A 22,609-nucleotide genomic window follows, 5' to 3' on the forward strand; every position below is an offset into this window, starting at 1 on the left:
TATTGTTTAAAGAGTTAGGAAGCTATCACATTCATTATGTGTTTGTCAGCCTCTAACATACTCTGTAGCACAACATTTCACAAGCATAGGAAGACTTCCGGCAGCTTTTCAAATAGTTGCAGAAAATGTGTTTCAATTTAGACCCATTTATCCCTACCTTCCAAAGGAATTTCTTCATTAATACCTCATGCTAGCTATTAAAACAACAGGATGTGATCTACAGTATGGAATTTCATGCATAAACATATTGTAAATCATTCTTACCTGCTGCAAGCTAAGAATAAGTGTTTTAGCACACTGGATTTTGTCTATCTGTCTTGTTTTACTCATTGTTTCTTTAATAATATCACCATAGTCATTGTAATACTAGAAGAAAAAAATAAAAACGGTTAACTTTCCATTTTAGTTGAAAGCATTATACTGAATTCTTCAGAAAATACCACCTAGGATTTGCTCTTAAAAAAAAAACAAAAAAAACCCTTAACACTTTCAAAAGGAAAAAATGTAGCGTGTTCATGATTACATCAAAATGATATCCTCAAACACCTCCAAGATGATTTTTAAAAACTCGAATCAGAAAGTACATCCACTTCTCCCTCCTGTCATCAGTACTACTTTAGAGGCAGAATGACCTATTTATCTTCAAGGCCATGACACATTTGTTAAGGAGACGTGTTTGCCCCTTCAGGGTGCAAGATTAGAATCTAATCTTTTTAGTAACTCCTGTAAGTCTGATGGAGTCTTCTGTTTCCCTGCTGAAAGGAAGCACTTATGGATAGCGTCATAGCCATAATTTACCAATGAAGACAGCTGCTTGTTCCCCTCTAAGTGTTTCAGGTTCAACAGAGACCCAGTTTTTTATTTAGAGATTCGAAATATATGTAGGGCACTCAGAAAGAAGCAGGCTGCACAAATTTTAATTTTTTTAAGATAACCACCAAGGAGCAAAGCTTTATCATGTTCACAAAACGACTGTGCAGGTGGGAATCTCAGGAGGCAAGAGGGGGTTTTATATTTAAATATAAATAGAAACAGATATAAAGATCTCAGGCAGGTGAGAGAGGGACGGGATGGATGGAAGGACAAGCCCATAACATAAGTGGAACTCAAAAAAAACTGCCCCCCCCAAGTTTAAGCTAAAATAATAACCAAATTTAAAATACACCATCAATCAGGATAAGAAAATAAGTTACTAAAAACAACATAAAAGTAACTACCAAGTTTCCTTCTTCCCTCTTTGCCACCCTCACACTGGAGCTGTGAAACTATTCGCAGACATTTTTTCCCTTTTAATAGAAAAAAAACTTTAAAGGCCTACAAAGTAGCAACTCTGGAGCTTTGAATGCCTCACATTTTGAATCAGTTATATTGTAATTTAAAAATACAATAATTAAAAAAATCTACAGCTACTGTATTCTATTAGTTTTATGACGTATCATTACTGACCTTCATATATTGCTTGAAAATGTCTGCAGCTGTATTCATTTCCACCACAGTATATACAATGAGTTTACAGAAAGCTGCAAGCAGGTTTCTTCTTTTGTGCAATGCTTCAATTTTGCTAGCTTCATCATCCTGCTGTCCATCTAGAAAGAGTTCAGAACATGAGAACTGTCAGGTTTAAATATTTCATATTTAAGCATTTCTATATAAAGTGATATGGGGTAACAGTCAGGATTCAGCAAATCAAATCTCAATTCTGACAGCAATGCACTCCACTGCCCACTGACAAGTCCTTTCCTGATGCAGAGACATACATATTTGTGCCTATTAAACCAAACCTTTACCATAATTATCCCACAGGTCCCCAAAACATAAAATGCTTTAATCAGCTGCTGACATTTAAAAGATAAACCTCCCTTTGTGCTCATGCACACCTCTCAATGTCAAAAAAACAAACAAAACCAAAAAATAACCAAACAAAAAAAATAAACCCCATTAAAAAAACCTAAACACCAACAAACCAAACAAAACCAAAAAAGCAGAGACAAATATATTACTTAAAAGGCAAATAAGAATAAATGAAATATATTTTGTACAAACCTGCACTATTATTATCATCATCCTGATCAATGAAAACATGATCTAAAATAAAGCTGAGTAGTTCAGACTGCAATGAAGAATCAGGAGTGTAAACAAGTGGCTCCAACATGTCACGTCCTCCTGTCATAATCTGATGACTGAAGATCATCAACACATCACACAGAATTGTAAAAGCCTATTAAAGAAAAACTTTAGTAAATACTTGCTTGACAACTGGTTTTTATTGAGAATAATGCATTTCTAACTTAAAAATATTTAGAGCCCAGTGGTGTACACAGATCACTTAAGTCCTAAGCTACACAGGCCAAGTAGAAGTCAAAATGTGCATGGGCTCTTACAACAGCTGCTGTATAAAGACCAGGTCTCCAAACAAAAATATTGCAAAGATGAAGCCAACTAAGTATCAAAACATTGTGAATTGAAACATGATGAGGCTGAAACTCCCAAATTCTGCCTGATAAGTATTATATTAAGGGAAGGTGTCTCTAGGTGTCCACTAGAGAACTCTGTGAACACCATGGTACAGCCTCCTTTTTTCCTTCCTTCTTTTAAATTGTTTCAATTACATTTGTAAAACATCTAACAGCTGAGGTCATTCAATCCCTTTAAATCCCAAAGCACATCTTGCTTCCAAAAAAGCCACCACATCTTCATTTTGCTGGCTGAGCTGTGCATTTGACATCAGATTTAAACGTCTGTACTCCACAGCCCCAAAAAGTTCAAGTGTATCAGCACTCAGACTGACACTTCACACTAGCAGACCAGGGCAAGACACTACTTAGTGCTGTACCTCGTCTGACTGTAATCCCTGAAGTACTTGTATGTTAATGAACAGATCTGTTCTCAACCTCTTCAAAGCAAGCAACACTCATTTCCTAGTCACACAAATACACATGCTCCTCTCAGTGCCTTGGGCCCTTTCCTGAGAGCACAGAAGGAAAGCAGAACCATGGCTGTTGCACCATAGGTGTGACTGAGGCAGTTTTGGTTTCTACAGCATTCACCCGAGCATGAGAGTTGCAGAGTATTACTCAGAGCTTCAGTAAATTTTGTCACTTGCACTTTCACAGCCTACACCTTGTGATCTTGACACTAGATACCTCTCCAGCACAGAATATTCTTGTTATAGCAAGAGTTTCAGAAACTGCAGTTGTGAGACTCAGTGGACCAGATTTTCAACTTCAAGCTCGACCAGTTTATTGCTACCTTTTGTAGCAAAAAAGCTCCTGGCTTCCTATTTGCTTAATTTTAAATAGTTACTATCAATAACCTGTGCTCTTCACTGGAGCCTGAAACTCCTATGAATGGCCTGGCTACAAAACCATTTGACCACAAACTGGAAGAGACTCAGCCCCTACACTTTAACCCTTTCCTTCTACCCTGTTATCCTCAGAACAAGACAAATATTCCCCAGGGTGACATCTCTGTTTTTATTTTTTTTAAATAGAACAAAAAACAACCCCCAAAACCTTCATGCCTGCACTCTTCTTCAAAAAACACCAGGACTTTTTAGACCATGCAGGTAGTGCCTGACATTTCAGGCAGGAGTCAATACTGATGTATTTTATGTTTGAAATACCCAAGAACTTAGTTCCAGATAAAACTCACCTCAAAGGACAACTAATTACGAGGGACTGAGTATAAAACTGGCAAAATGAAAACTGCTCACATCTTTTTCTGGGCAGTGTATCGTTGCTGAAGCTTCCAAGCGTTTCCTAGAATGGTTTCCAAATATCTATAACAATACTGTTAAAAACTGACTGGTGTGTGAGTGTACCCAAGGGTGACCAAAACACAAACCCCTACCACTTCCCAACAAAAAAACTTCCCTAGGTTACAGTGCATACATGTGCATGTATGAACACACACTCATGTTAAGTAACCATTGTTTTTCTCCTGATTCAGAGCTCCCCAAAACCCTGGGACTCTGAAGAACTGAGAAATATACTCTGTATGCAGCATCACCATAAAGGGTGACAGAAATTGCACCTTTATGTCCTTACAGGTTTACAGCAAGAGAAGGGAAGCGGTTTTCACAGTTCTTGCATGGATGTGCACATGTGTATCATAGTACAAGTGCCTGAACAGGACAGACAGGACATTCATACCTAAGCCATGAGTATCAGCAAGAGCATCTTTTCAAACACTCTGAGGATAAGCAGCCACTAACCTGTTCCTTAACAGCAGTGTTTACATTGGTCAGGTAGTGTTGACAGATTTGACAGAACACTCTCATCTGCTTCTTTAGACGCAGAAGATCCTCCTTTAAAGAGAAGAAATCCATGAAACAGTTTTGCTTTTTCAATTTTATAGCCACATTTAGCACATGCATTTTCACAGAGCTATCCACCACAGACCTTGTACATAGTCATAACATTCAAGATCACTGCATTATTTGAATATCACAAGCACAAATAAAAATAGCAAACAGCACTTTCCTCAATTTTGTCATCCTGTGTATCACAGAAAAAAAAATAGAAGTTTGGATGAAACAGTGAAGTTATTTATTAAAAAAACAGCAACCAAATACCTAAAAAATACCCACCAACCTTCACCCTTTCCCCTCTCCAACCCGGAGCATAAAGCACTTTTTATTTTTCTTTCAAATCTTTGTATCTTTCAACCCAGAGGACACATTTTAGGTAGCTGTTTAAAACATACAAGGCTACAAGGTATTAGCTTGCTGCTTGGGAATAAAGTAAAACGTCAGGTGAGGTTTGGGGTTTTCTTCCCATCTTCTATTGGGAGAAAAAAAACCAAAAAAACTGAACTATTCATCTCTTCTTTTATTTTAGCAGCTTAAATTATGAAGCCAATTCCCATACTTAGTCAATCTGTTCACAAACAGCACACAGTTAGCAGTTAATTTTGTACCAGAACAAAACAACCACCCAAGCCCATGAATTTTTTTTCAGGCACAGTACATTTCTGTCACTTCTGGTTCTGGGCTTCAACTTCTTCGCTGTTATGTTCCATTGGCACTGAACAGAAATCAATGGAACTTATGTACATACCTATTTGGCAGCAGTCAAGTAGTTAAATATAAATAAACTAGTGGTTCAGAACTTAAAGCTATCAAAACTTTAATTTAGCAAGTTTTGTTATAAAGCAGCAGAAAATAGTGTCAAATAAAGGATCACTTTTCAAGTAAGTTCTCTTCATTCCTGAAAGTATTACAAATTACATTTTACTGTAGAACAGCTATGTTAATCTTCATTTCTCACCTAACTTTTCAGTACTTAGCTCAGTTTCTGCCACCAGGCTTGTGATAAAGCTTTAAACACTGTTACAAAAAGCAAACTGCTGTTTACCCTTTAAAGAGTAAGCTAAGAAAGCCTCCAAATCCTTCCCTCCCATAAGTGGTTCTCAACAACCTACCTACCCACTTCATAGCTGCTATTTTTGGTTCTGGAGATGTTAAAAGCTGTTAAAACCTAAACGTTAAACTGGCTAGCTGGCCAGTATTGAAGATGTTCACTTCTATTTAACACACCTTCAGACTGTAATTACTGAATCAATAAGGACTCAATTATTCACTCAACTAATGAAGTTGCCACACAATAGAAAAAAAGAAAACCCCACCATTATCTCACAAGGGTATTCTGTTATAAAAACCATTACTACAAGCTACATTTGATGCTTCTGTAACTACCAGAAGCTCATACTCTAAAATAAAGGGGGCAAAATGTATACATCCTCATATTAGCTTATTGTAATTACAAACTACAATTTATTGACTATAAATTATTAATGTCATGAATTATCGTTTTTCTCTCTGGTAAATTATGACACATGCCTACAAACTTTTTTCTTAAATTAATTTTAATTATGGTAAAGTGTTTTTAAAAAAACTGAAGAATTTACTTATTCCATCTCTGTCATAAATAAAGGATGTACTATCAGTAACTCCAAAAATAAGTGCAACTCCAGCATAAATTTCCAGTGAAAGAGCATTAAAATGTACCCTTCTTACAGAATTGTAAAAGTCCTGGTAGCTTGGTTATGACTTTTTTTTCCATTATCAAAATGTTTCAACACTTATGACCTCCATTCTGAACTGTCCAGCCTTTCAAAAACTATCCTTCATTAGGCAGTTCACACAGCAAACCACTGAATCACCCTCTTCAAGCAACGCTGTCCAGTGAATACCAGAAACTTTAATCCTTCCTCCAAGATTTTTCAAGAAGTGAAATTAGAAAGATGACATTTGCCAGAGCTCTGCCCTTCAAGATGACTATACATAGAACCAGAACAGGCCCTCCTATTATTACCTGGGAAAGTCTGAAATGTAACCTTAGCTTTTCTTGTCTTTAACACCACATTTAAAGGGCCAATGAAGAGCTAAGTATGACTGCACCATACTGAGCAATATGAATACTACAATATTGTGTAAATTCTTGTACCTCACTGACTTGCCATTGATACTTCAGTTTGTGAATGAATTCAAACCCACTACTTGAGAGCAGAAAGAGACTCGACTGTGTTTTATAATTGGTATTTTACCCTTCTTAGCATAGCTACTGTGCTAGATGAATTGGTATTGCATTTATTTACTACAATTACTTTAAAATTCTGTCAAAATAAACATATTACTGGCATTTAAATAATAAAAACATAATGAGTTAGAGAAATATGAGGTTTATAAGTCAAGCACTCCACTACTAAAACTACGAATTCTGAAGAAGTTATCAGAAAAGCAGATTTAGATGGGTACTGATAAAAAAAAAAAAAAACCACATTCCTAGTCTTAATTCCATCACAGTTCCCACTGGATGACACTGCAGGTACGTACAAATGTTTGTTTACCACTACAACAGGAGCAAGGCATACCTTTGTGGAACTGCTTTCAGTGACTTTTGCTAGCTGCCAAAGGATTACATAATGAGTACACTGCAGTGCGTGAATAACAATCTGAAATCAAAAGGAAAAAACACATTGGATGACAAAGGCAAATAAATGACAGCAATAAAAGCTATTTATTGTTGTACCTAAAGAACGTATTTTAACCACAGACCTGTTCTGGCATGTCTCCATTTTCAATGCCAGTTTTCAATAGCTTGTAGTTGCAGCCAAACAAGTCCCATCTTGATAGGTCATGAGCACTGCGAGCATTAGAAATGAGACAAAGATGTAAACTAAGCAATATCTTTTCTGCAATTTGATGTTAAGTAGTACTAAAAGGTTAACTATAGTAAAAATAAATCAATAAACCCACAAAAAAACCCTTAGCCCAAACAGAAACACACACACCACCACATACAGAAAAATAAATAAAAAAACCCCAGATTTCAGTTTTGTATCTATTTCTTCACATATTCAAAATGTGTCATGTTCTGCACAACTCTCCACAATGTACACTAAATAAACAAACTCCAAGTTGTATTAAAAAGATATATTAAATTACAACAAATCAAACCCACCCAACAATAAATCCTGACAGATATTTGCAGAAGCCTACTTACTTGTGAAAAGCAGTGATTCTCTTCAGTGTTGACAAGACTTGATATGCATCATCTTCATCAGGTTCCTCTCCCTATTTAATAATCATATAGTAAGATATCCCAAGCAATATATCCTAAGAAAACTCCAGAACTCAAGAATAGTTAAAAAAAAAACCCAAACCAAAACCCCAAACCTTGTCTTCCCCCCCAGCCCCTGTGAGGAAAGGGGTGTTGATGTCAGGGACAGGCCCTGTGTCTGAATTATTTATATATGACATATTTGTTTTTCGAAGAGTTGAAGACTGAGAGAGAGAAGACAGCAGTTCACATTCAGAAACAGTCAGCAGGAGAAAGAGGGGAGGAAGGAGAAACAGGAGAAAGAAAAAAACACAACACACATCTAGGCTAGCAGAACACAGTGTATTATGTAGGTGCTTCCATCTTCTCTGAAGAATCCAGCAGAGGCCACTGTCAGACAATAGATACTGGACTAGATGGGCCACAGGTCAGTACCTCAATCTTAATTTAATCACAGAAAAAAAAAGTTTGAGAGAGCTAAGGTAAGTTTTTTGTACTAATTTTTCTCACAACTTCTGACAAATTTGCATTTGGAGAAAGGAGTAAAAAGGAAAAGGTCCAAAAAGTATCTGTTTAAGCACATACAACTATCTTAAGGTCACAGAAACTCCTCCTCAGTGTATGAGAAAAACTGCAAGTCCTATGTGTTTCACTCCTCTGTAGTTGCACAACCTTATCTGTGGATTTCAACACTGAAATGGTAACACCAGAATATTGCTGTTTTCCTTCAAGCCAACTGTCTGATGCTTCGTTTCCTTGCTTTACCTCTTACTCTTTCTTTTGCTTACAGAGGGGGAAATAATGGATTATTAGACACATTTCCTATATAGTCCACATATGCCTGGGGTTTCTAGAGTGGAATCCTAGTTCAGGCCAAGGAGCAAGAGGAATGGGAGTAATGCTTGATAAAAATAAGTCTGTATCTGAGAAGTGTGTAGAATGAAGTCATCTAAAAGACACTTCCCATGCTCCATATCACAGATGAGGAGGAGGAGAAACAAGTTTAGTCTGAATGTCCGAGACCCCACATAGTGAAGTTAACTCCTGTATCAGAAAATTCCCTCTTCTGATTAGAACAGTGTGGGAACAAAGTGATTTTTAAGCTACTAACTGAATCTGCTGGCATCCAGGAAGGGAGGGGGAGCGTTTGCAAGAGATTTTTATTTTTAACAGCAGCATGCATTCACAGGCAAGACTAGCAACACTAGTACATCTGAGAAGAATTCTAGTAGAATTAGTGCTATATCTCTTAAAAACATGAGCTTCAAAGCCTAAAGGTGAAATGTTTATGTGAATTCATAGCTCATTTGAAACTTATCTCAAATTCCCCAGACACTTGTCAAAAGGAGACGAAAATAAAAGAACAGTCTGAGTTCACCTTATCACAACAATGACACTGTTGCATTATTTGAGCTTAACAGTTTTGAAATTCAGAGGGAAGTTCCCATCCTTAACTTTTTGTCTTGCAGAAAAACATACTGGAAGTATTTACAGGGGCAGGAAAAGTTGGTCTTGCACATTAAAATACCTCTTGCAGGAAGTCTTCAAGAAGTCGATTAAACTTGTCTGCCAGCTCATCTATTAACTGACTTCTTGCAATGTCAACCCTGTTAAAGATGGTGAATTCTTCATTACAGAGAGCGTGGTATGTTTTTGAACAGGCTTCCAAAACATCTATGTCTGTGTGCTTCTCCACAATATCCCGGATCTGTCGCAGTAAGGCATCCAAATGCTGCAAGGAAGACGAGGCATGGGTGGGGGGAAATGTATTCATATATTATATGCACACAAACAGACACACATGTGTTTTTAATAAACCTTAAGGAATTTTAAATGAAAAATTCAACTTATTACTTTTGTGACTATGATACAAAACACTTCTAAAAACTTCTGAGTAAATTAAAAAGCTATTTAGCAAAAATTAAGTAGGAGCTTGGCAAAGACTAAAGATTCAAAGCCTCTTGAGTCACGAAGAATTTGCAGTTGTCAGTATGGTTTGATCTAACACTTGGATTTGCAACAACAACTGAACAACACAAAAGCATTTATTTCCCACTCACACAAACATACATGGTCTTAAAAGCTGCAGAACTGAAAGCTTAGTTTAAATAACACTCAGGTGTCAAGCACTGAAACCAACTTCAGTCATTCTTCCATAGCCTCCCCTCCACCTGAGTTGCTCACTGCTGCTCTACCACTGCTCAGCTACTCTGTCAATCAAAAACTCCATTACTTTTCTGACCATAATGATTTCCAGCTACTTGCTCCTCAATACAGCAAAATAGTGCATCTGAGAAGGAGAAAACTGAGATGTGAATAGCTTACACCCAGTTTATCACCAGAGCAGATAAAACGAGAGCAGTAGCTACATGATTTGCAATCTGGTACTTTTCCCCTTTTTCAGGCAATGAAGATGGTGGTTTACTAGATTCAATGATGTGGAAATCAACACTTCTCAAGCTATCTCTACAACCTTTATCTGTCAGGCAGCATACTTCAAACATGACCATAACCCAACAATACATGCTCCTCCATAAAGTTCATCTAATCATCAAGATTCTGTTAAAACTCACCAGGCAAGCCCTAGAAAACTCAGCTTTCAGTACCTCTAATTGCAGCCAGTCACAGCTCATTCTCAATAAGGATTATGATAAATCAAGTCTGACAAAAACACACAGCTACAACAATGACTGAAATTACAGTGACTAAGTCTGAATTCTGTTTTTTTTCTCTTTTTGTGTTAAGTATTACTGAATGTTACTTTACCTTTTCTAATCGCCCCGTTGTATAAATTTCCAAATCAAAGTACTGTGGCAACTGCAGTAAGTTGGTGACTTTTTCTGCATCTACAGAATACTGTAAAATTGACAGGGAAAAAAGTTTTAATTAAAAAGTCTTGGACAACACAATTCATTATTCACCAATCAAGTATTAATAAAGACTAGTAAGAAAAAATGAAGACTTGCACAAGCCATACAGTTAATTACAGAAATTATACTTGCTAACATTTCAACAATAGTCCATCAGCAAGAAATGGAATTAAACCTACCTTTGCTAGCAACTGAGGAAGTGCCACTGCAAAAAGTTCAGTAATTTTTGTCCTGTCATCCAACTGGGTTTTCTTCTCCTTTGCTGTCAGCACCTAAAACATCAGTATTGTAAGAATGTTACAACTAAAAGTTTTGACGTTTGAAGTTTTCATTATTATTAATGAAACCACAATTATGTACACAAACCTTCTAATAACACTGTAAAATACCATTTTTTAAAAAAAAAGCCATATAAAAACCGCCTCAACACTCAAAAAATGCAATTCAAAGTTACACCTAATGCTACTGAGATTATCTTGAAAACAAAAGGGACAATCTAGAACAAAGTTTCCCCTCCCTGCAACAAAATACCCTGACATGAATGCTTGGTAAGAACAGCAAAACTTTCCGTTCACTTACAACTTTTAATGTTATTTACTCAATTCATATGTCAATTTTATCTTCATGCAATTTTTCTATCTGTACCTAAATGGGCTTTTTATCAAAAGCTGTACTAGTCTTGAAAGCAGCTTCTCTCCCTCCTTCATGCCCCTGTGAAAGAGGGCTGCCTAAACTTGATAGAACTGGAGAAAAGCCAACTGGTGGACTGTCCTCCTTCCAAAGATACTAAGAAGTATATTCCTTTCCCTCATTTTGCATTCTCAGATTGAAAATAGTTTTAACTTTCCCAAACATTCATTTTCATTCTGCTTTCCAACAATACTTCTTTCAAAACCAGTTCTGTATTACCTTCAATAGTTAAAACCAAAGCAGCAGTCCAAACAGTATTAAAAACATCCAGTTTCTCTGGACTTTGGTGACTATCCAGGTTAGCAAGACACTAAACTGGAGACCAAAAGTGAATTTCTTAATTCAGTCCCTTCAGCAACAACAGCTTACAACCTTCTTGTTCTCAGTGTTCCCACAAAACCATTCCCACATCTCTAGACAAGCAGCCCATTGCTTCCTACCCTTTTCCCTGTTCCTCTTCCCACAGGAGGGTGACATTCAGCTGCTTGCCGAATTGTACAAAGCATTATTTCAATCAGTGCACTCTCCTGTCTGTCCGTTAAAGCTGAAATGCAAGACACAGATGTTAATGAACAGCTTGTTAGTTTCATCTTCTACAAGTATTACCAGCTAAGGATCAAAATATGTTTGGTTTTTTAGAGGGAAAAAAAAAAAAAGAAAAGCATTTAGGTCAAATAGCTCATTTCGAGAGCTGGGGGTGGCACAGGGAATAGACAAAATAAGCACCTTATAAAACAATACAAGAACATATTTAAAATTGAGGGACTATCACTGGATGAGTCACAGGACAGGATGAAACAAGTACCAACTTTTATAATCATTTTAGTCCCTTTTAATTGCTCAGAGGTTCATTTACTAGGAATGATGAATTACAGAATTATGTAATTCAGGGGCTTTCTTGGGTTTTATTGTCATTAAAGAAATGACAGCATTTTTCCATAGGGTGGTTTTAAAACACAATAAATGAACCAGTTTCACAAGCAACTTGGTCTCTCTAATGCCAGAACTGCAGCCTGAACCTGCAGAACAAAAGGGCAGCTGGACATTACACACTCCCTTCTCTTCTGTCCCTCGTCCTACCATTATTGTTCTATGTCCCACTTCCACACCAGAAGTGGTCTCCTCACATTTTATACTTCATATTAGTGATTATAGTCATGTAAAAATAGAGAATATTTGGGGACTCAAATGTAAACATCATATTTCCTTATAAATTGAGACTAACAGAAACAGCCTAACAATATAAAGATCTATGAAAAAACTCTTACGTTCTTCTCCATTGAGAGGCTCCTCCAACAGAAGACTGTTCATACATTCCCAGTCCTTCAAGAGGTCTGTTGCACAATCCCACATACTGTCCACAAGATACGCAGCATGTTCATGCAACTAAAATGAGATCAGATTAAGGTATTTTGTTACCAATAATCAAGTTCATTACAGTACTTGCTATAATAATGGGATACTTTTGCTCATTTTGTACCTGTCTGTGGGAAAAAAAAAAGGAAAATGTTTCAAGTTTCAGCAGAAGCCTCTCTTCCCCAGTTAGCTGAACTAAAAAGAGCGAAGAATAGTCCTACAGGATCTGTGAGAACTTGAAGAATAGGAGAGGGTGGTGGGGTTGTTCCACCTATACATTCTCATGTAGACTGACAGAAGAATATCTGTCAAGGTAGAGTTCACAGCCCATCTCAACACTGTGAACTGGGCAGGTCCTTCATATAAACACAATTACATGAAACAGTCATTTGATTCCTGTGTTTCTCAAGTAAAAGGAAAACCAGGACACATTCATGGTTATTAACCAATGAGTGGTGAAAATAAAAATAATAAATTAAATAAAAATATAACTCAAACAAACTCCTACAGAACTGAACTCCAAACTGAACCAAATCACACACCACAGTAACAAAGATACCCCTGAAATTCAACTTACTTCACTTTCCAAAAAGAAAAACACTAATGTCTTCACAAGATTAGCATTGGGACTTTGTCTTCCCCTCCTTTTAAGTATTCCATCATCTTCAGGATCTCTGCGGCTGAAAAGCCTAAAAGAAAAATTTCAGGACAAGTTTCTTCCTCACTGCCTTTAGCACTGTCAATTCACATAGGGCTGTTTTGGTTTGAAACAGACACACACAAAATATTATTTTGCTGCTTCACTCCACATTTTATTTTGAAAGGAAGTAATTTGGGACAAGTATCATTCAAACTATACCACATATGCTAAACTGGTATTTCACTGATTGTTTCCAGTGGAAACTATAGTTCAAACAAAATACTTTACAAACACAGGTGATAATCAATGATGGATTGATGGCTACAAACGGGAAAATATTCATCATGATGCAAGCCCATGTTTTAGGTACCAAATTATGTGAGCATTTTATCATGTCTCAGAACACAGAAAGGGTGGGAAAGGAGAAAACAGAGGAATATTTGTTATTATATTTCAATGTATTATTATAGTTTTATTATATTTCCTGGCTTCAAGATTACTCTCTATTTCCCATTCATAAAAACTACAGCAGTTCAAACACTACAGTAGTGTTACGTTTTCTGTCCATAATGTTTTAAGACCACCTCATTATTGAGTTTTTTCTCAATTAAAACTAATGAGAATCATAGTAGTAACACACACACTAAAATCCACAGGAACAAGAATTAACTCTAAGTTCTCCATCTTACTTTTTATAAAGAAATTCCCCTGCGGCAACTGCCACTGGCCGATGAGCTGAATAAACCAGATGGTAGACATTTTCACAGTCTTCTGCAGTCAGAACTTCTTCACTACTCCTAGGAGTGGGGATGGCAAGGAAAGAGGAAAAAAAACCAAAACAGAACAGCAGTCAATAGAGTATGAACTGTGGCAAGGGAGATGGAAATGAAGAAGCTAACCTTTTCCCTTCAATTTAGCATCCTAAAACCCAAAACAAGGTACTGTAGTTCCAAAGCCTTCCTGACCAAAAACTACTGATGAAGTAAGAGCATTTGGCATGAGATTAGGCTCTGACGTTCAACTACTGTGTCATGTTCAATGCATCCTGTATTTCTTCAGATGAAATATTCCACGATAGTTTTAAATTAGGTAGAGTGAATTCTAAGTTTCTAGCCTTTAGCTGTGGTAGATACATAACAGCACTGCTCCAGCAAGATTAATTCTGTATTTTTGATTTGTTCAAGTATAAGATGCATAGACATGTCTCTAAACTTTAGATTATGTGCATTCTGTCAAGCTGCTGTCCTCATGCATAGGTATTAGAAATACTTTTAAGTTTTCATTTTTGCTGTAGGTTAGATAAGGAGATATACAGGTACTTACTGTAAAACAAGAGTGAGTAACTTTATTGCTTGGACTGCAACATCATATTCTTTGTCAAGAGTCATAGACACAATTCTATCCTAAGAACACAAAAGAAAGTATTTTCAAAAGAGGAAAGAAGTGTAATGCAACTTCAGAGAAAAAACAACACACACATATACACTTAAAAATACAAAGTTACACTAACCTTGAACCGACTGGTGAAGAGTTCCAATTTGGAATTAAGCTCTTTATTATAGTAAAGCCCTTGCAAAGCAGTTAGGCATTTGAGTCTTACTTCCCCTTGCTAAAATAAAATTAAGAACTGGATTAAAAGTCAAGAATAGGATACAGATGTGATCTTCAAATCATACAAGTTTCTTTTGCAGTTTGAATTAATTCAAAGATTAATTATTGTCAAGATATACTATCAATGATCAAATATCAGTATTATGTCTTGGTAATGATGTAAGAATGTGTCCTTGTTTGTACTGAGTCAATGAAACAGAAAAACCCCAATCTCTTACTGCAGCTGGCATCTCAGTAAGTCAAAACACACTTCCTTCATTCTTTAGATGTACTCTAAATACTGAAGATACTGCTACCTAGAAGTTCTGGGTTTCCTTTCACTTAAACTAAAACTGGCAACATCTGCATCACCTAAGATTAACCACCTAAGAGACTAAAAAAAGAGACCATCCCTTGTTAGATCAGAGAAATACTCCTCCTGAAGTACAAGACCTACTTGAGTAGATAACATGTTTCAAGGTACAGATAGAGAAATACTTTCCAAAAGTCTAGGACAACTGACTTCACAGTTCCTTATCACCCCACTGCCAGAGGATTTTTCCTACCAAACCTATGAACAGCACAGCAGGAGTGAACACTTCTCATTTGTTTCTCTTCGAATTTGATAGCTTGAAGTCTCCAATGCAAGAAGTGAGACAGTGTGCTGACTCAACAATGAATCAAGAGATACTTGTAAACTGTATCTGTTGACTGCTCCAAGCAGAGAATAATCTCTAGCCGATAAGTAACAGCTTGAGGCTCCCACCAGCACAAAAGGGGACTTTTCCCATGCTTTTTACAGCTAGCTGAGGATGCTAAAGAGTTTCTTAAACTTGACAAAAGAGAAAAACTCTTAGGCTATATGACTGGATTATTCAATGTGAAGTGCATTAATTTTAAATAGTTAAGTATTATGAAGTAGAGGTCTGTATCAGCAATAAATAAATAGAAAAAGCCTTTCCCTTACAAATAACAGTTACTTAAATATCTATATATACACTTTCTAAAACCATTCAAAAGAGTCAAGTTTATTTTATACATATATCGAAAGACCAGTGCTCCCAAGTGATAAGAAAAGCAGTGACTGCTTAAAACAGTTAAGAGATCAGAAGCTAGTCTGGCAAGATCAACAACAAGAACTGTGGAGTTAGGCTTCCTGATTCTGCTCCCCCTCCTCAGTGCAGCTTACCTTATCATGCATAGTCCACCCTACGTATTTTAAGTAGCTGTCATTGAGAAAGGCATCACTGTACATCTTCATCCATATGCCAATCTCTTCGATACAGATAGCTCTGATTTCAGCAATTGCATCTCTGTGGAGAAAAGTGGGGCAAAAGGGTCAAACAGGTGGATAATTATAAACACCTTGTCATCACCTTCAAAATAAATTAATGAAGCTACAAATTACTAAGAGAAACTTACCGGTATCTATGCACAAAAACACCTTTAAATATTGCATTCATCATGTTTTCTATTTCATCCTGATTTTCCTGAAGCTGAAAGAACGAACAGAGTACATAAAAAGTGAGCAGCACTTTTACAATCAGATCAGATCGTGCTGATGCTAGACAAACTGAATTCACTTAACATTTGCAAGTGTGGCCATTAAATCCTTTCCTGAAAAGTTCACAAATCTGTTTCATATACAATATGCTATTATTGAAGGAATTGCATCTACAGCAGCATACAAGCTTGAGTAATTCTGACCACTGGAAAACTGTTCAACTGTAACAAAAGTATCTTAAGTTTCTGCAAACTTCTTAAGAAACCTTTATTTAGTTATCTAGTAAATGTTTCAACCTGATACATGTTTTTACGCACATGGGTTATTAGAATAATACCCAAATCATGTGAACAGCATTACAAGTCTTTTCTGTATGCTGAAGAATTTGTCATCCACTAACACCACATATACATGAAGAACTTTGCAAATGGCTACTTGAGAAGCATATACTATGGTTTGAATAAATCTTTCCTCTGATTCATTACTTAATGAGAGAAAAAAAATGCAGAAACTGAGTAAGGTATTGCAAAAAAGTTAATTTAAGAATATGGAGCTGAAAAATAATGGAGGAGACAAATCTAGTCAGAGTAACACAGGAGCAAGACATGCAAGTAAGCTGAGAAATGATACATTACAGCACATAAAACTGTATTTCCTTTGAAAATGTAAGAAAGTCAGTTAAAAGGATTTGAAGATAACTAAATACTGTCAGTGCACAAGTACAGATCAAAGTATTAAAACAAGACATGCAGAAAGAATCAGTGAATAAAAGTGAGGTTTAGTACTGGATAAGGCCAAAATAAATTAATGAAACAAAACCTGAAATCAAATAAACAATTGAATGTTACTTTGAACCTCACTTTCATATACTATAAGAAAAACAAAATCAAACCAGAACTAGACAAGCTGGTAAGAAGTCCTAAAAGCCAATGTATGCAAGATTGACTGAGACTGGGAAGAGTCTTGATTTTCACATCACTGCCTTGTATATCTATGTATTATTTTTAATAGGGCTGGTCCTGCACAGGCATCTAGCACAGCTACTAAAAAAGGGTTGTTTGAAGGATAATTCTCAAACTGCAAGATCTTTGTGAGATGATGAGAAGACAAAGTTGTTACTTAATCTGAATTGTTAGGAAAGTAAAAACACTAAGAGGTAACAGTACAAAAGCTGAAGAGCAAAAGTGAGATGCTTCCTTTGATCAAGGTTATTTCTTACGTCTTAAAAAATAAAACAAGCAAAAAACCCCAAATGAAAACAAACAAAAAAGACCTCCAATTAAAACACCAGTTAGTCCCAAAATAAAAACTTATTGTAATTTTTGTTACATATTTGAGCTCAGTTTAGGAAGCTACTGAAGGAATACAAGGACTACAAATTTGCTAACTTTATTAGGACAGCACTACCTGAAAAATTTTTAAGAGTCTACATTTATGTCTTTTTACAGAAAACCAGATGGTAAGAAGCACCTTTCAAAGTTTTTCAAACATTAAATATGAACAGCTTCAAGAATGAAACAGAGGGACTACATTACTACATTTACAAAAGAAAAAAAAATACAAAAAAAAAAAAATTAGCTACTGTCATTTATCAAAACTCATCCTATCCACACCAACTAGAGTTGTACTAACCTCCTTTCTTTTCTGTAGTAAGAGTTCCAGCCTGTCATTAGCTCGTTTCCCAATTATTTTATTTCGTTCTGCTTCGTACTGTCGTTGTGTGTTGTCCATGTTAATACTAAGATTTAATGCCACATTCACTAAAGCAGTCATCAGCTTCATGGCTACAAAAAAAGTGGGGAAAAAAAGAACAAATATTAAAGATTACCTGATCTAAGGAAAAACAATAAAAATCTTGACACTTCCTCCCATCAACCATTTCTATATTTATGAAAATATATTCACTGTAAATTACTTGATACACCAACTTTAGCAGTTTTACTAAGCACTGCATCATTACTCATCAACACAATAGATGAAAAACTGACATGACATTCTGTCAATATTTTAATAGTATTAAGCACTATTGACAAATTGAGATATTTAGTATTCCATGATTAAAATCATTCAGCAGACTGAAATTACCAAATCATTCAACCTCAAACATAAAAAGTTTCTTCCTTCAAAAGCAAATATCTTAGACAACCAATCACACCAACCTTTTTCCCTCAATTTAATTTTAATGAGGTAGTTTTCTTTAAATATTCCTCTAGTTGCAGAAGCAGAGAAAGGACATTAGGCAACTAGAAGCCAGAGAACTGACCAAAATGTAAACTACATTTGGGTGGGATTTTTCTGTATTATTTTATTTCTAATCAACCCTTTTAGAAAAGGGTCCAAATACACCTAATTACAGAAACCAGGAGGTGGTCAATAGTGTACTTGTTTTTCTTATCAACTTTTGTAGCAACCAGGCATTGCAGAACTTGCACTGGCAGAGCACACAGAACAGCACGAAGCATCTATCACTAGCATAAAGTTGATGAGTAAGGCATAAAGACATGCAGATCTATCAAAATACTGTCACACTGATCTCCAAGGATAAAGATGAAAAGAACAAGTCTGAGATAATCACAGAAGCCAAAATTACTGCAGATAACAGTAAATATGAATACAAGGATTTTGTTGGCTGTCTCTATCCAATAGAAAACAAAATCTTCAAGAATACAAACTCTAATCTCATGAAAAGCACAAGTAATTACACAAAATAAACAGAACTGAGTACTGACGAGAAATGCAAACACACTGCTGATAATTATTTTATGTGACAGAAATTAACAGGCAACAGGGCAACTTCTGCAACCTGTACTCAGGCAGTACTCAAAAAAGCAGTTAAAACTTTTTCTTTAAAACTAAAATCTGTATTAGTCAGAGTACAACAACCAAATTGATGATACAGCAGAAAAAGGATATTCTCCTAAAATAAAAGAGTTTGTTCCTCTCTCTGTAACAAATGCCTTGGCTAGTGGGACTCTCATAGCAGCAGCTTGATGCACAGTGTGAATGAATATTCAAGAGGGATGATTGATCAAACTGATCAGATAGGACTGAAGCTGGCAGCTAATGAGCCAGTTTCAGTGAGGCTAATGAGAAGTATTTCCAGAGCGACAAAATCTTAACTCCACATACAGTCTAAATTCACCCTGTACAGACCAGAATGGCTGTAAATAGCTTACATAGGTGGACTGCTGCACAGTGCCATCAGTGACCCTTCGTTAAGCAATGCAGGTTTAGGACTTTCTTGTCCAAGAAGCTTATCCTTTGTCCATATAATGATGCATTTATTTAAAACACTCCATTATTTACCTCATAAGGCATTTCCTTGGAACTTCACAGATTTGGGGGGCAGGGGGAAATCACATAAAAAGAGGACAATTACATAGAATCACAAAGAAATTTTGTGACTGTGCCACTGATGAAGCATTCTTTTAAATTATTCCTAATGCAATTAATAGAAATGTCACTTTCAATTGCATTGTGCTGTGGCCTCAATATACAGCACAACTTAAAATCGTAGTAAAAACTGCATCCCATCTGAAATATGTTTGATTTAATGCAGAGCATAACAGATTCCACTGTGTTTGAGGTTAAAAAGATACCTACATCCTTATTACAACCAAAGACAAACTTATAGAATCAACTGAAAAGTTTCTATTTACTTTTCCTACTAGACTTAAAGCTAAGAAACAATAAGTACTAGAAAAACTGGTAAAGAACACTTTTAAATAGTGCTGTGGTTTTCAGAAATGAAAACCCGCTAAAGACAGTATAAGAAAGCTGGACCAAACCAAGCTGCATTAGAAGAAAATTGTATCATGCAATCAAACAGAAGCTGAATGTCAAATTTCAAGAAGTTCAACCAGAACAATTCTTTCCTGTGCCAGATAAACATGAAGTAGAAGCAGTAAACAGTTACAGAGAACTTACTGACCTGCCAGTGTGCTGGTGTGCCGAAACGCTCTGACTTGTGAGTCTGACAGCCCCGTGAGCAGGGAGATGACAGTATCCATCATATATTCATCATATATGATGCTATATTGACACTGTCGGACGAGAACTCCAATGAACTCACAAAAACTGGATTTGAACTTCTTCCACTGGGGACCAGCCATAGTTAGTGGATAATCTCCACTATCCTATAGGAAAAAAGAGGGAAACGGGAAACTCGAACGTGTTAGAAGTTAAAAAGTTAACTGAAGATTAAAAAGAGAAGTGTACAACTTTGAAGCCAAAATCTGTGATGCCATAAAAATGACACTAGAAGAATGTGATTCCACAAATACATATCTACTTTGCAGCTTGGGCTTGTTCCACAGAGCCAACGTTCCACAAGTCCTACCAGAAAAACTGCACATAGGCAGACATATTGAAATAAATACTAATTCCTTCTTTCTGTCCCACTCCCAAAGAAAAAAAAAGTTAAAATACCCTTCATACAAACCTGCTTCAGGTTACATTAGAACAAAAGAAACATCACATGAACAGTTAGCTTACATGTTCAGGAACATTCAGTTCTTGACCATAATACAGCTGAACAGGCAAATGCTCACATATCAGACTGAAAATTCCTGAAGTCATAAAGTGACCTACTCTAACACCTTGAATATAGCAAGTGTGTGTTCTTCTCCCAGTTTGGGAATCTTTACATATAATGGTAAAGATGACATGGGGAGGAAATCAATCATTTCTATGAGTGCTTCTGTGATCAGCTTCTTTAAGAGGCTAAACGACATTACAGGTTCAAAATTAAGAAAGTATCCATGAAAAGGGATTAGAAATCCAGGACTTGTTCATTTGAATTCTGCTACAAGAAGCAGCAAGTCTAACAGGTCAAAAAAAAAACCAAAAAAAGAACCCTGAACAAACAGTCCTAGATGAAGCTGTGTAAATTTCATATACTATTGGCCTTAGAGTAATCAAACCTATTTATGCATTAAGATAATTCTAATGAATACTAGAATCCTTTTAAACCAAATCCTATTATATTTTCCCCCTCTATGAAAGTTACTGATTTTTTTTTTTTTTGATTGGGTGGGAGTTTGTGTGTGGGTGTGTAAATTATAGCCATATTAGGCAAATTGTGAGAGCAGGTTTTAAAGCTACCTTCAAGTTCTTTGAAACAAAGAGTGAAAGGAGTATCACTCAAAACCAAAGAAAAAAAATTTAAAAAAAAAACACCCTAAAAACCAATGCAACTCATCTATCCCACCACTTACGGGAACAGAAAGTGACTGTTTAAATGAAGTTACAACCCCCATGAAAGGCAAAGCATTAGTCTTCAGCTGGAGAATAATCAAACTGAAATCCCCAGAATTTGTAGATTAATGAATGCATAGAAATAAATTTAGCAACCACTTTAAGAGCTAAAGACTTCCAGGCCTCACACACAGCACAGGAAGAGAGAGACATCCCACACAGCCCCACAGTAGTAGGAGTTACCACTATTCAAAAACTGAAAGCCAGTATTGATTTCTTAAGCCATTAATAAAACAAGTTATATGCATGCAGAGCTTTACTTCCTAGTCTTCCAAGTTCAGTGAAATAAGGGAGCTCAAGATTTTCACTCATAAGAGCCCTGTTATTTTTGCAGCTAACCTTACCCTTGAATGAAACTTGTAGCAACATGATCCAGTAAAATTAGGGCAGGTAAAGGAAAAAAATTGCTATCAATATATTATCAGGACTTCATTAAGTTACCTCATCAAATTCTTCAGTCATTTTTCGGATTATTTCAGAATTCTGCATATGTCGGAACATCTCTGCTGTAACAACTCCTACAATTGAGATATTAGTTTATTAGCACTTTGAATGAGAAAGAGGTAGATGGCAGATGACATCTCCTGCTACAAAGCAAAAGTTATCCATTTTCAGCTAACCTACAGATTACGCATCTATTGAAGAAGCTGCACTTTTTTTTTACTTCAGCATCTGTGCATAACAGTTCTAACTCTTCTTCTTTCATACATAGGGATTATTATTATTTTTCAAAAGTTTGTGTGCATGTATATCCACATCTAGGATTTATTCATGAAGTCAAAGATATTTGCGTCAGACCTCTTCATCAGCTGAGACTACACTAATCTGAATTGACCTTTCAGGACTCAAGATTCTAAATGGTATAAAGCAATTTTCAGCAGTTCTATTGCTACTAATTATCTTCTGCACTGAAATAAACACACTGATTTCATGCAATTTCTGTTCGTCTTAGCCTCAAATTATTCAAGTGTAAATGGTGATATAAAAACCAAATAGATCTCCTGAAGTTTACTGCAACTGTATTGCCAAATTCATGCCAGGGATCATCTCAGAAAGCGATAACAGATTCTGTAGTTGTGTCTGGTAACAATAACCAAAAGGTCACTGCTCTGGAAAGCGCAGCCAGCAGCTGAGGAATGCC

General features: G+C 36.1%; 1 protein-coding gene across 3 annotated transcripts in view; it reads right to left on the bottom strand.

Moving 5' to 3' along the window:
- Nucleotides 1-22,609, bottom strand: part of STAG2 (stromal antigen 2) — a 40,171-nt gene that overhangs the window by 10,677 nt on the left and 6,885 nt on the right. For all 3 annotated transcript variants that reach the window (XM_008949126.1, XM_008949125.1, XM_008949127.1), the window contains exons 5-25: nucleotides 21,910-21,986; nucleotides 20,144-20,348; nucleotides 17,845-17,996; nucleotides 16,131-16,204; nucleotides 15,898-16,021; nucleotides 14,629-14,727; nucleotides 14,442-14,521; nucleotides 13,808-13,915; nucleotides 13,056-13,167; nucleotides 12,391-12,508; nucleotides 11,563-11,666; nucleotides 10,612-10,704; nucleotides 10,329-10,418; nucleotides 9,091-9,294; nucleotides 7,506-7,576; nucleotides 7,058-7,145; nucleotides 6,874-6,954; nucleotides 4,214-4,306; nucleotides 2,044-2,218; nucleotides 1,447-1,586; nucleotides 265-366 (exon numbers count right to left, since the gene is read on the bottom strand). In XM_008949126.1, coding sequence (XP_008947374.1) covers nucleotides 265-366; nucleotides 1,447-1,586; nucleotides 2,044-2,218; nucleotides 4,214-4,306; nucleotides 6,874-6,954; nucleotides 7,058-7,145; nucleotides 7,506-7,576; nucleotides 9,091-9,294; nucleotides 10,329-10,418; nucleotides 10,612-10,704; nucleotides 11,563-11,666; nucleotides 12,391-12,508; nucleotides 13,056-13,167; nucleotides 13,808-13,915; nucleotides 14,442-14,521; nucleotides 14,629-14,727; nucleotides 15,898-16,021; nucleotides 16,131-16,204; nucleotides 17,845-17,996; nucleotides 20,144-20,348; nucleotides 21,910-21,986 — 2,390 coding nt within the window. The remainder of the gene's footprint in view (nucleotides 1-264; nucleotides 367-1,446; nucleotides 1,587-2,043; nucleotides 2,219-4,213; nucleotides 4,307-6,873; nucleotides 6,955-7,057; nucleotides 7,146-7,505; nucleotides 7,577-9,090; nucleotides 9,295-10,328; nucleotides 10,419-10,611; nucleotides 10,705-11,562; nucleotides 11,667-12,390; nucleotides 12,509-13,055; nucleotides 13,168-13,807; nucleotides 13,916-14,441; nucleotides 14,522-14,628; nucleotides 14,728-15,897; nucleotides 16,022-16,130; nucleotides 16,205-17,844; nucleotides 17,997-20,143; nucleotides 20,349-21,909; nucleotides 21,987-22,609) is intronic.

Source organism: Merops nubicus, unplaced genomic scaffold (assembly GCF_000691845.1).
Source record: "Merops nubicus isolate BGI_N331 unplaced genomic scaffold, ASM69184v1 scaffold21971, whole genome shotgun sequence".
Taxonomy (NCBI): Eukaryota; Metazoa; Chordata; class Aves; order Coraciiformes; family Meropidae; genus Merops; species Merops nubicus.